Here is a 12463-nt window from a genome sequence, read left to right as displayed (position 1 = left end):
CGCCGAACCACTCAATTCATTCGTCACTGGATTATATCAGACGAATCTCCAATACCTCATCATCCTCCAAACAATCCAAGTAAACCCTCTAACTGCTTATATGATGCATCGTCTCTCCTCTCCACCAAATCTCGACAATCCCGTCACTGGACCGTACCAAACGAGATACCTCTCACCATCCACATAAACTGAGCCGGAATCACTTCTGCTCTCCCTTCCTCGCCCCCGAGCTTGACTATTTCAAGCAGCAAGGCGAGGGTATAACCGAAGAGGCCGGAAACGATACTAGAACACCTCATCTCATGATCTGGACTACAGACCGGAAGAAGCTTTCCCTTGCTTTGAAATAATTCTGATGTTCAGAACACCGTCACCCAATCCAGTATAATGAATGTCGAGTGTTCTGATGTAGTTTTGGAACTACATACCTTTCATTGTCAGACTCAGCTTTCTAAAGGCAATGAACCCTCGAACTGACATCCGTGGATCTTGTTCAAGCTCAAGATTAAACTTAATAGATGATGGACAATACCACCCAGCGAGAACGAACAAGATCAAGTAAGCAGCCAAGCAAACACGCAAACAAGCAACCAAGCACGTGTTATATACCTAGATTGGATATTGTACTCACCTCCCGCTCCCGTGTATGCACGACATACCTATCCGTTTCTCATCTCCGGTACATAGCATAGCCTGGCTAGTATACATCTAAGCTTTTGTGCATCTATACACAGCACACGCCACAACAAGGCGGCGGTCAAGCACATACCATACTATACTATAGTGCAGATGTCATGATAAACTTCCGCCCTCACCTCCTTGTATGCACGACATACCCGACTGTGCCTTGCCATCCTACACCCTCAAGCTCTAGTCCATAACATGCTAGATCCTAGCCATGTATGTATCCAAGCTTGAGCTCAGCGAAAACGCACCTGTATACATACCACCTTCCAAGCTCGAGCTCTCTCACCCACTTGGCCATCTATTAAATAAATAAATAATCGAATGAATAAACAAATAAACTGTAGCAAGCGCCGCTCCTCATCTAGATCCCGTAGTGGATTCGCCTACCCCAACCCAGATCCGAAGCAAGACCAAAAGCCAAATTCAAACATAGACACAAGCACCGTTATATCTATATCCATCTATCTCGTGTTATCAATATCCTCCTCGCTCAACCCCAATCTGCACTAGCGCCGGATTCCCCGCGGCCGCATAATCGACCTATCCTATCAGAGACCGGCACAAAAAAGCTTGGACATTAATGCACGAGAGATGAATGCCTAGAACTTATTCTATGCGGCCGAGAATGTTAAAAATATACTTGAGAATCGTATCGATGGGATGAGATGGGATGGAAGAGAGAGAGAGAGAGGGATGAGAAATATTATTGTCACTCAGAAAATATATATTGAATGAATTTGTTACCATCTGTATATATAACTCGTGAGATTGATATATAATTATTAACAACATTAAAATACAAATAATAATTATGTACAACACCACAAACCCCTTACCGGACTCCCTAAACTTCCTTCCCGGTGACCACACACACAACAACACCACACAAAACCATCTCATCTCATCTCACCCAAAGTGAAAAAAGAGAAGAAAAAAAAAACATCGTGAGATTTCCCCTCTCCAAAAGGTGGGCGATACAACATTGCTCGAAAATGTACGCTAACGATTTGCCCCATGCGCATCCCACGCTCTCGCTTCGCTTCACTAATAGAATTATTATTCTATTAGTGAAGCGATAGCTCGAACTGATTACCGTCCCAAATAAAATTGATAAAAGTAAAAAAAAATTAATGTTTATTTCATTTTTGGGTTTAGTCTAGGGATGTGGCATATCTTCTGTCGGTGAAGCACGCAGATGAAGAAAGATAAAGGGATGGGATGAGATGGAGGGATTGCGAATCCCTATGCATAGGTATGTCTCTCTATCTAGGTTTCTGCAGAGCTTTGTTCACTTTGTGCTTTTGCGAATGCTAAGACCGGAAGGATAGGACTAGTTGTACTCCGTACAGTAGTTTGTGGGTTGGTGGTTTATGCTTTACGAGGGAGCGGTATGTAACCTTATGAATTGAATTCTCGTGAATTCTTGTTGAAACTATGCTTATACATCGTATGGTAGATTGGCGAAGCGGAACGTACGGTAAAAAGTACAGTATGGATTTCTAAGTTTCAATTTGCTACCGAAGATGCTGGAGAAGCAAGCTGCCAAGCAGACAAGCAAAAGTCCATCTTGAGAAATTCTCAATTATTGCGCGATAGATACAAAAGGAGAATACCCATATAAATGCTCACGCGGGCACATGTTAGCAACAGATAATGTTTTGAAGATGTGGGGAAAGATTCATTTTTTTTTCTGCGAAAAGGTCTAGAAAGGAGGCGATTTATTTTCTTCATTTTATTTTTATATCGAGTAGTCTGGATACGTTGCAGAAGATGCAGTGCACAGTCTCGAATCTTTGAAGGGTGTTCGATTGTTGAAATGCGTGTCTTGCATTGCATGTTGCATATTGCTACCACACATGCTGATTGTACGTGGTATGTAACTAAAATGGTACATATGTATTGTACCTCTGAAAAAATATTTTGTTCGCCTGTTCGAAGCTCGAACTTCGTACGTGAGTTGGAGTGGGTGTGTCTTAGAAGTTAAATTTTGGGTAGGAAAATAAGGTGGTAGTCAGGTACCAAGATGAATGAGAAGTACAAGAAGCCCTGTAAAGTCTGTGAGGCCCAGGGTGCAGAAGTCTGTGCAGCTGTGAAAGAGACAAACATGAAGCTAGAAATTGACATCGTGACCTTTTCCACGACGGATAAGAAGTTTTTGGTTGGGGGGTCGCCGGTGATGAGACTCGAAAGGGGTTCATAAACCGATCAATATCGTTCTAGAAGGGTGGTCTTGTGGGGTGAAAGTAAGTAGATGGATACTCAAATGCTTATCCGCGGAATCAGTCCCATGCTTTTTGACTGGAATTACCTATTAAGGTGTAAACAGGTGAGCGTGCAGTGCCATGCACGACTGCACGGTCTTTGGTTCCAATACTTGTATCGTATCGGTACTCCGGCATTCAATTTTGGATTTGATTGATGTGTTTCTGTTTCTGTTGGCGTTTCTCCAGGAATAGAAGTAAAAGTTAAAAAGTCTAATTGTGGGAAAAGACGTTAAGTCAAATTAGGAAATCCCGTCGGATGTCCCAATTCAATTTTTTACCCCCAAACTACTTGGAGCCTGGAGAGGGGGCTGGACTGGTCAGTGTTCAGGTAGGAAATTGGAAACTAGACAGGCGGGGCGGAATGAGTCTCGGAGTAGAGATGGTTTGTAATGTTTGGACATTGATATATGGGCGAGGCTGTGGTCGAATACCTCTGTTGTCTCGGTTCTAGCCTCTGGTGGGTTTCAACAATATTGTCAGTCAGATAGATCGTCTTTGACTCTTTTCTGTTTTTGCAACTATTGTAGTTTGAAGTTCCATCTTGGGACCCCGGAATTGGATTAACAGAATAGACGCGAGGAACTGGACTGTGCTGGGTGGACAATACTATTTTGAGCACGAGAGCAATTTGAGTTTTTGTTTTTTTGGGAGACTGGAGTAATGGGGTGGAAAAAAGGGGTAGTCCTTGAGTCGTGCATCGTGATATTTTCAAAATTGAAAAAAGTTCCGTAGAAAAAGAGAGATTGATCACAGTCAATTTTGTGGGGGGAAGAGGGGATACCATCGTGTGAATAGAAAATGGGATTTTTGACAACAGAATTAAGAATGCCGAGATAAATGTGTTGTCAGTGAGTACGTACCCAAGCAAGTGTCGTGATATTCTTGTGAGTAGATCTTTTTCATCACTATGAATTCATTGATGACATAAAATGGATAGATCTCATTCCAAGTTATAATTGTATGATGATATATGATGATATCTGAGCTCGACGAAATAAGAAACTGATGTCAAACAAACTCATGACTTTGGAAAACAATGGGGGCATGATGTTATGTATACGTGCGATCGAGATATGAGATTTCTTATTTCTCGATGATTGAAAGATGGACAATTGAAATTTCATCATAACCTAAGAAACGTGATATCATTTCCAAGGCAGAAAGATAAGACTTGGTTGAGCCGTTTCTAACAATGTTTCGATTCGTTCATGTTGACGTTGCCAATTCTGTAAGGACAGAAGATTTGCAGATTTGCAGTCGAATCCCCCACCATAGCGCCTCAAGCAAACACAGCCACATGTAGTATTGTGGATCGTGGTTAGATATTCGCCTGGGAGAGACCTGTCAAGGCGATACCGGTAAAGCATCAGCATCAATCAGCATGAGCTTTTAGCATTAGCATTAGTATCAACATCAGCAAATCGATGAGATCTCAACGAGCTAAAACAACTTCCTCGTAAAAATAAGTGGAGGAGTCTATGGATGTTGGAGCCCAAAGTATGCAAACCGAAAACTCCATGTGCACGATGTAACTAACTACTGTAGGTACTAACTCTAGTATACTTGTACACTGCACACTGCACACTGTACACTCTATACTACCGACTATCACACTATACTCCGTAAATGCAGATGCAAACATGGATTCCACGGAAGTACCTAAGTAGAAAGAGCACAGCACGACAGACTGAGCACAGATCTCTTTCCTATTCAAAGGACGGACTTGAAGGGTGACTCTAGCCTCCTAATAAACTTTCTACCTAGGTCTTTTCAACACATTCTACTCGAGGAAAGTGCATGGATATTTCTATAGGGTGACGAACCACTGGGCGGCATAATTCCAATCATCCAGCTTCATAGGACGGAAATAATTCTTCCGTTTTCATAGAACACGCCTCGAACATTTTGGTGAAAAGGCCAGCCAGTTCAGTGAATCAGCCAGACAGCTTTCGATGTACATAACCATTTCACAGTTTCACGTTGCTATCTGGAAGAAATCCAATCTAGAGTCGAGAAAGTGGGCTGAGGAAGAATAGAGAGCGAAATGGAAAATAACGATTTAACGGAAAGATAGTACCGGCTATTGGCATCAAGAAAGTAAGAACTTAATAGAGCCTCTAGGTGCCCAATTAACACTTAGATGGTTGACTTCATAACTTAGTCATTTTATAGTTATGACTATTTGATAGCTAGTATCAATCTAGTATGTATTCAGTAATAAATAGATCTTTTTCTACCTGTAGAAGCCAAGTAATCAGCTTAGTAGCTTTATTTGCCCATACTCATAGTGTCCGATTCCCATACATTTTCCCCTTCATAATTCCCCATTGTTACCGGAACTGGCTCCCATAAATTTTGGTTGATCATCTGTCCCGTCACATGTCGCCCTGGAAAATGGATCGTGTTCTGCGTGTTCTGCGGTGTTCTGTGCAGAGGGTTTACATGGTTCTTGTGGAGTGTCTAACATGGATTCTAGCTCTTTCCCCTCTAATTGAAGGAAATTGATACCGGATTGGGACTAAAAAGTTAAAGAGATTCGATACTTTTCTTAATAGATTTAACTTAATCTTCTGGCGTCTCTCCATTCCAGTCAATCTACCAATCTACCGTAGTTTGCCAACCTATGCCAATGCTAATGCTATGCCTAGGAAACGCTAATTACTACTCTTTACCACTTGGCTGCGCGGGATCGATATTTTCCATCTTCATCCGTGCATTTAAATTCGTACCAAAATAATTAAAAAAAGATGACCCAGGTCCCAAGTGACCTAGAAAGAGGGGCCCCCGCTTCATCTGGTACACCAAGGAAGAACGGAACTTCCGACGAGGCGCCATCGACAATCGAAATTTTATACTAAGGATCTTTTACTGGAGTAAAAGAGGACGAATTTAATTACTTGGAACTGGAATATCGAGTTTCCACCTTTAGTTACTTGGTACGAGAATGCGAGTAACGGTGAGATATTCCTAAAACGTCTTGGTTCAACTTGGTAGATCTTTTTTCCCGGAACACCCCTTCTACCTTTCCTCCATCTAGTCCCGCCACATACGGTCTACCTCCATCAATTCCTCAACATGTCATACTAGCGAGTTCTCCCCTCGCGCTTACTCCGTACTCTTCCTTCCCGCAGGACCGTAACAAAGCCTCCTTCATTCCCCACCTCCACTACTCCCCCAAACTATTATAACTCCAACATATCCCCCCCCGATTTCATCCTCCTCATACAAACCAACAAACACTTCTTCTTAAGAATCCTTTCTTCGCGCTTCAGTTTTATAGTACTCCCGCATCAAGCCTTGCTTTTTACTATACCCATTATCTTATTTATATATTGCTTCACATACAACCACATTCCCATCATGATGATGCATCCAACACCACCGCCCTCGATACCACACAGTGATATCGACAGTTTCAAATACAGAAGAGACACAGAGTTCAGGAACCTTGAGATTCCAAGCCCAGAGGAAGCCGAATATGTCGAACACATCGAACAAACCAAAACACATCTGCCAGGAGATTTGACTGAGACCGAGGAGGAAGAACAGAAACATTGGTTTATTGGTAGCATTGACCAAGGCACAACTTCTACAAGATTCATTATCTTCAATGGAGAAGGGCAACCTGTTGCTATGCACCAGCATGAATTCGAAAACATGTACCCCGAGTCCGGGTAAGTTTTATTGCTCTGCCCTTTCTATCGATTCCACAAGCTAACAATACCCTTTTTGCAGATGGCATGAACATGATCCTCAAGAATTGGTCAACTCTGTGGATGAGTGTGTAGAGAAGGCAACAGAGAAATTCCTCGAATTAGGATACAAGAAGTCCGATATCAAAGCCATTGGAATTACCAACCAACGTGAAACAACTATCTGCTGGGACACAAACACTGGAGAACCATTATACAATGCCGTTGTCTGGCCCGATACCCGAACCACCGCTCTTGTGCGCGAGCTCAAAGAGTCGGAAGGAGCAGATGAGATCCTTCAATTGTGTGGGCTGCCACTCTCTACATACCCTTCCAGCGTTAAGCTCATGTGGATGTACCGAAATGTTGAAGCTATCAAGAACGCATACGATGAAGGCAGATTATCTTTTGGAACAGTCGACTCTTGGTTGATCTACAAACTCAATGGAGGAAAGGAAGGCGGTATTCATGTCACAGATACCACCAATGCTTCTAGAACCATGTTCATGAACCTTCACACTTTACAATACGATGACAAGCTCCTCAACTTCTTCCAGCTCGACAGAAAAAACGTTACCCTTCCAAAAATCGTTCCTTCTTCAGACAAGGAAGCTTTCGGTAAGATGGCCTACGGTGCTCTTGAAGGCACCAGAATCACTGGCTGTCTCGGAGATCAATCATCCGCTTTGGTCGGTCAATGCGGCTTCAAGCCTGGTCATGCGAAGAACACATACGGAACTGGTTGTTTCCTTCTCTACAACGTTGGTAACAAGCCCGTAGTATCAAAATATGGTCTTTTGGCTACCGTCGCATACGATTTTGGCAATGGCCGAAAACCAGTTTACGCTCTTGAGGGTAGCATTGCTGTTGCAGGTTCCGGTGTCAAGTTCTTGATGAACAACTTGGGTTTCATTGCACACTCAAGCAAGATCACCGAATTGGCAGAGACTGTTGATGACAACGGAGGTGTAGTATTCGTTACTGCTTTCTCTGGTTTATTCGCTCCATACTGGATTGATGATGCCAAGGGAACACTTTTCGGTATCACTCAACACACACAACGTGGTCACATTGCCCGTGCTACCCTTGAAGCTACCTGTTTCCAAACCAAGGCCATCCTTGATGCTATGGAGAAAGATTCTGGACACAAGTTGGAAGGACTCGCTGTCGATGGTGGCATGTCCAACTCTGACCTTTGCATGCAAACACAAGCCGATGTTCTCAACATCCCAATCAACAGACCAGTTATGCGCGAAACCACAGCTCTCGGAGCCGCAATCGCAGCGGGTTTCGCAGTTGGAATCTGGAAGGAGTTTGATGAGCTCAAGGAGATCAATCGTGACGACAGAACTATCTTCGAACCAAAAATCAAGCCAGCAAAGGCTGCCCGTATGTTCAAGAAATGGGGACAAGCAGTTGAGATGAGCAGGGGATGGGTCCTACAAAACGAGGATGAGAACGATGACGACGTTGACTAAATAGCCAATTAAATGAGGCTAGGGGATGGGGACGAGATGGAGATAATGGATAATTCAACTTACGAAGCGGGTAAATATGGGGCGATGAAGATAAAAAGATTTGTGGATATACCCCAGGATGATTGATTGCTTGCATAGATGCACAGAATGTTAGGATTTGGGATTTGGGGCTGGGTGTTTTGGCGCGCGGTTGGAAAACCTTCTTGGTGGTATAGTTTTGAGGCATCTTTTCTAGCGATGGATGGATGGTTTGTTTGTAGCATTATTAGCATATATATGATGACTTGAGCTTGAAGCTTGGTTGATTCTGGATAGGATATAGGAAGAGAAATAATGGGGAGGTTTAACGACATTTACGAATACTGAAAATAAAATTAAAATATAAAAATTCCCATAAAAAAAAGAGTTCCTTGATTGATTTGTTACATTGTGATTGGGAAGCTGAAGCTGAATGTGATATTTCGAACTTCAAATGTATTAGAGCGCGAAGGTGCCATGAGAATCTTACTTTTATGGCGAATGCGCGAGAAAATAAGAAGTGAGAATGAAAGGGAAGGGGATGATTCCTGGGAGTGATATCTCTTCTTAGCAGTCGTGATAAATTCTTAATCCATTCGACCTACCTACCTATCTGAAGCTAAAGCCACGCCGACTATGTGATGCGCCTTCTTGAACGTTCCGTTTTCGTGGAAGCAGATGATGATCTGTTTCCGAATTCTTATATACGAGGGAATAATAGGTAAGACTAATAAGAAGAAGACTGAGTGAGTACGTCAAATCAATATATGATTGGTGAGTTGGGGCATAGTGGGATGGTAAAAGTGAAGCGAGGGGGCAGATCCGGGGGTTGAGTAAGAAACTGCTTAGGTAGATGGGATTCACATTGTGTATGTGTGTATGTGTTTATTCAATCTTTCATTTGTTGAAAGATTCTCGGTATAGTGAGGTTTTCTATCTACTATCTACTATCTACTTAAAATAGTTAACTCTCTCTCTCTCTCTTTAACATCGCATTTGTGCATTTAGTGCAAAGTCAGTGATTCTTGATTCTCGTCCTCATCCTCGTTCATCTAGGTATTATACACTTCTTCTTTGCTCTTCCCTTTCCAATCTTCCATTTCTCTCATATCAGGAGGACCTATCTAGCTCCAATCATCTCTCTTAACTCAACCCCACAACGGCGCCGTAACTTCCACGGCTCTCTCTACCACAGCTCTAACTCTCTCCCCAAAGACCCGATTCGCGCACTCGACATCCAAATCCTCCAACCATACCTTCGCCACCATCTTATCGACCTTGATCTCGATGCCCGGAACGGGGATACCGAGTTTATGGAGACGAGCGAGTTCTTTTTCCAGAGCGTACGTTTCCGAGGATTCGGGCGTCTCGAGGTCCGAGGAGGAATATGGTTTGGTGTCTGAGGAGATGGAGGGGGAAGAAGTGGGGGGTGGAATTCCAGTGGATAGACGGGGAGTGGTGATAGGAACAAGATTGTCGGCGCCGAATTGGGCTTCGAGGAACATGAAGAGGCGTTCGAGACGCTCGGCGGGAGTTAGGTTAGCGTGTAGGTTGCGGGCTGGAGGGGAGTGGGAATGAGAGTGCGGAGATTTGCTTGCAGATTCTAGGGGGTGTTAGTTTTGAAAATGGGTAAGAGGTACAATGTGATTGATGAGGAGAAGAAAAGGAGTAGAGAATGGGGTTGAAGAACATACGTTTAACAGCAGCCGGACTGCTTTCCACCGAATACAACACTGCCATGATGGCATCCGCAATCCCATCATTCAACATGTTTCCCTCCCATTCTAATTCTACTTCTCCATTACTTCTATACCTGACTGTAACACAGCCCATAACTAAATATGCTGTGACGGCATTCGTATTTGCAATCTCCTCGTCGGCTTCTTCGTCGGATGATCCATTCATATGCGTATCCCCGTTTCCATTTTCATTCCCATTTGCATGTTTCTGTTGTCCTCTACTTTCAGGCAACTCATCGATCTTTCCAAATGTTCCCTCTAGAGCCCATCGTATAAGATCAATACCGGCCGCACTAAGTGTCATACGTTGTTTACACGTAATAGTAGTAGTAGTTAATCCAGCGTATTCTCTCAAATCTTCAGGAGCCATTAACGACATTTTGAAATCGTTTTGAACCAGTACACCAGTGATAAGTTGAGCGGAATCAGTAGGTGGAGGATTATTGGCGAGTTTTCCGACGACCTTGGCGGTTTTGGAAGTCATAAACGGAATGCGTAATGGTTCGCAATTCTTGGGGGAGAAGACTTTCACTTTGGTCGTTTTGTCGGCGTTAAGGGAGAGAAGTTTGGATTTTAGACGCATCATGTTGTGTTGTTCGCCGTGGACGAGAATCTATGGTTGTTAAGTCTTTTTTCATTTGAATTGGATTTGGAAGGTAGAAGGAACTTACCACAACAGGAGCAGCGATTTCTTCGATGAATTCCCGGTTCTCGACGCCATCAACGTGCGCTGCAAAGGAGTATTCTTGAACACTACATCTTCTAGGAATCATAGCCTTCTCTGTTTCTCCGGGTGCTGATCTTCGTGTAAAGCCCTGTGGACCAGACATGATTGCTTGGATGTGATCTGGTTCTTGCATGATTTGCTTTGCCATAGTACCTTCAACACTGTAACCAGTAATAATAACACCGTTTTTATCACTTGGTGCCCACCGTTCTAGTAATTGTCTACTGATACCATTCTGTAGCATACCGGGACTTGCTAAAATAACACAACCTCCAACATCGTCAAACCGATCAAGATTCTTTAATGAACGAATATATTTGAAATCCCATGGTCCTCCTCTACCCCCACTAGTTGAGTTGGCTTCGGCTTCGGCCATACGTTCTCTGAAGAGTCGTTTGATATTTTCGTTCATAGAGCCAACGTATGTTTGGTATACTAACATACATTTACGGGCCAAGTTACTAGCATAGTAGATGGGGATCTTTTGAAATTCTGGATGTTTACCCCAGTATTCATCTAGAATCAAAAGAAGTTCTTGAGCTCTACCAAGTGCAAAAACTGGCATGAGAACTCGGCCCCCACGATTCAGGATACTAGTGACAGACTTCATAAGGGCCTGCTCTCGTTCTAATCGAGGAATATGTGATGCAATACCATACGTAGATTCGGTAATTAGAACATCAATTTTCACTCCTTTGGGAACCTCGGCAGAAACAAGATGTCTATCATCTTCCCGAGAATAATCTCCTGTGAAGAATATCTTGAGTCCTGCGATCTCAATAAGGAACATAGCAGCACCAAGTACATGCCCTGCTGGATAAGGTGTGACCCTGATCGAAGAAATTGTATGTGTGGTATGATAATCTATAGCTTCGATTTGAGCAAATGTAGTGAGATGGTCGGCTTCAGTGTATACTGGTTGTGAACCTCCACCTGAGGATGCTCCTCCAACCCTTACACTGTCTATAATGAGCCATTTGTAGATAGCCTTGGTTGGATGTGTCATGAAGACACGTCCTTTGAAATTGGTCTTCGCAAGGACATACGGCAATGAAGCTGCGTGGTCGACGTGAAAACTACAAATGGTCAGCTCGAATACTACTTGGCAAGGCACCAAAATACGCTAACAAAAGTAGTTGCCTATGTACAATTTGAGTCCGCAGCGATTGAGGTTATATCACAGAATCAAGACAAGCATTTGCTGTGGGATAATGATATTGTATTGATTCTCGTATACATGATAAATATGGTAGGTAGATAGGCCAATGAAAGGAAACGGAATTCTGCATGTAAAGATGCATAACCCAGAATTCGAACGCAAAGTCCAAGCTGCCAAAGGCGCATTGTATTGAAACACCGAAACAGAACACCATATACTGACTGCCCCATCCTCCAAAAGCCAACGCGCGTATATAAAATGTAGGAAATAGAATGCGCTTACTGGCTGATCAAAAGTAAATCGACAGTACTCAAATCAAAATCGTCATAGAAAGGTAGAGCTGCTAATCCGTCGTAGCCAGCATGCATACCAGCATCAAGCTATATCGCAAAGTCAGTAAATGGATTGCGCAGATGTTGGAGAGAGAGGCCCTGGGCTTACCATGACAGTTTTGCCCTTGTATTGAATTATATGACAAGATCTTCCGACCTCATTACCACCACCAAGATTCGTAAATGTGAGTTCATCAGCTGGATCTACCGGTTCTTCCACCGTAGGTGCCATAGCTGCAGCCTTACGTTTTGAGGCCATCGTGAATGGAATGTGGTGTGTATTGCTTTCTTTGTCAGTCAGTTTAGTGTTAGTACTACCACTTTGCTGCCTTCAAGGCAGAGAGATATTTGTTCAGCAAAGATATTA

General features: G+C 43.2%; 2 protein-coding genes across 2 annotated transcripts; one reads left to right on the top strand and one right to left on the bottom strand.

The window, feature by feature from the left end:
• The first annotated feature begins 5738 nt into the window (after positions 1-5738).
• On the top strand, positions 5739-8523 carry EAE97_000395 (uncharacterized protein). The gene is made up of 2 exons (XM_038870905.1): positions 5739-6625; positions 6687-8523. Exons 1-2 carry the CDS (start codon positions 6312-6314, stop codon positions 8119-8121), a joined length of 1749 nt encoding a protein of 582 aa, XP_038738266.1. The 5' UTR covers positions 5739-6311; the 3' UTR covers positions 8122-8523.
• Positions 8524-9287: 764 nt separating this feature from the next.
• EAE97_000394 (uncharacterized protein) lies at positions 9288-12355 on the bottom strand (the record flags this gene model as incomplete). The annotated part of the gene is made up of 5 exons (XM_038870904.1): positions 9288-9742; positions 9834-10491; positions 10550-11681; positions 12047-12144; positions 12206-12355. 5 exons carry the CDS (start codon positions 12353-12355, stop codon positions 9288-9290), a joined length of 2493 nt encoding a protein of 830 aa, XP_038738265.1.
• Between the last annotated feature and the right edge of the window lie 108 nt (positions 12356-12463).

This window comes from Botrytis byssoidea (genome assembly GCF_014898295.1).
Source record: "Botrytis byssoidea strain MUCL 94 chromosome Unknown BBYS_001, whole genome shotgun sequence".
Classification (NCBI taxonomy): Eukaryota; Fungi; Ascomycota; class Leotiomycetes; order Helotiales; family Sclerotiniaceae; genus Botrytis; species Botrytis byssoidea.
Note: the sequence above shows the minus strand (reverse complement) of the source record. Positions and strands in the feature narration are given on the sequence as shown.

Excerpts from the sequence above, each read along its gene's own strand:
- EAE97_000395 (XM_038870905.1), top strand. The coding sequence starts at position 6,312 with ATGATGATGCATCCAACACCACCGCCCTCGATACCACACAGTGATATC. Across the intron at positions 6,626-6,686 it reads AACATGTACCCCGAGTCCGG|ATGGCATGAACATGATCCTC; the intron begins GTAAGTTTTATT and ends CCCTTTTTGCAG.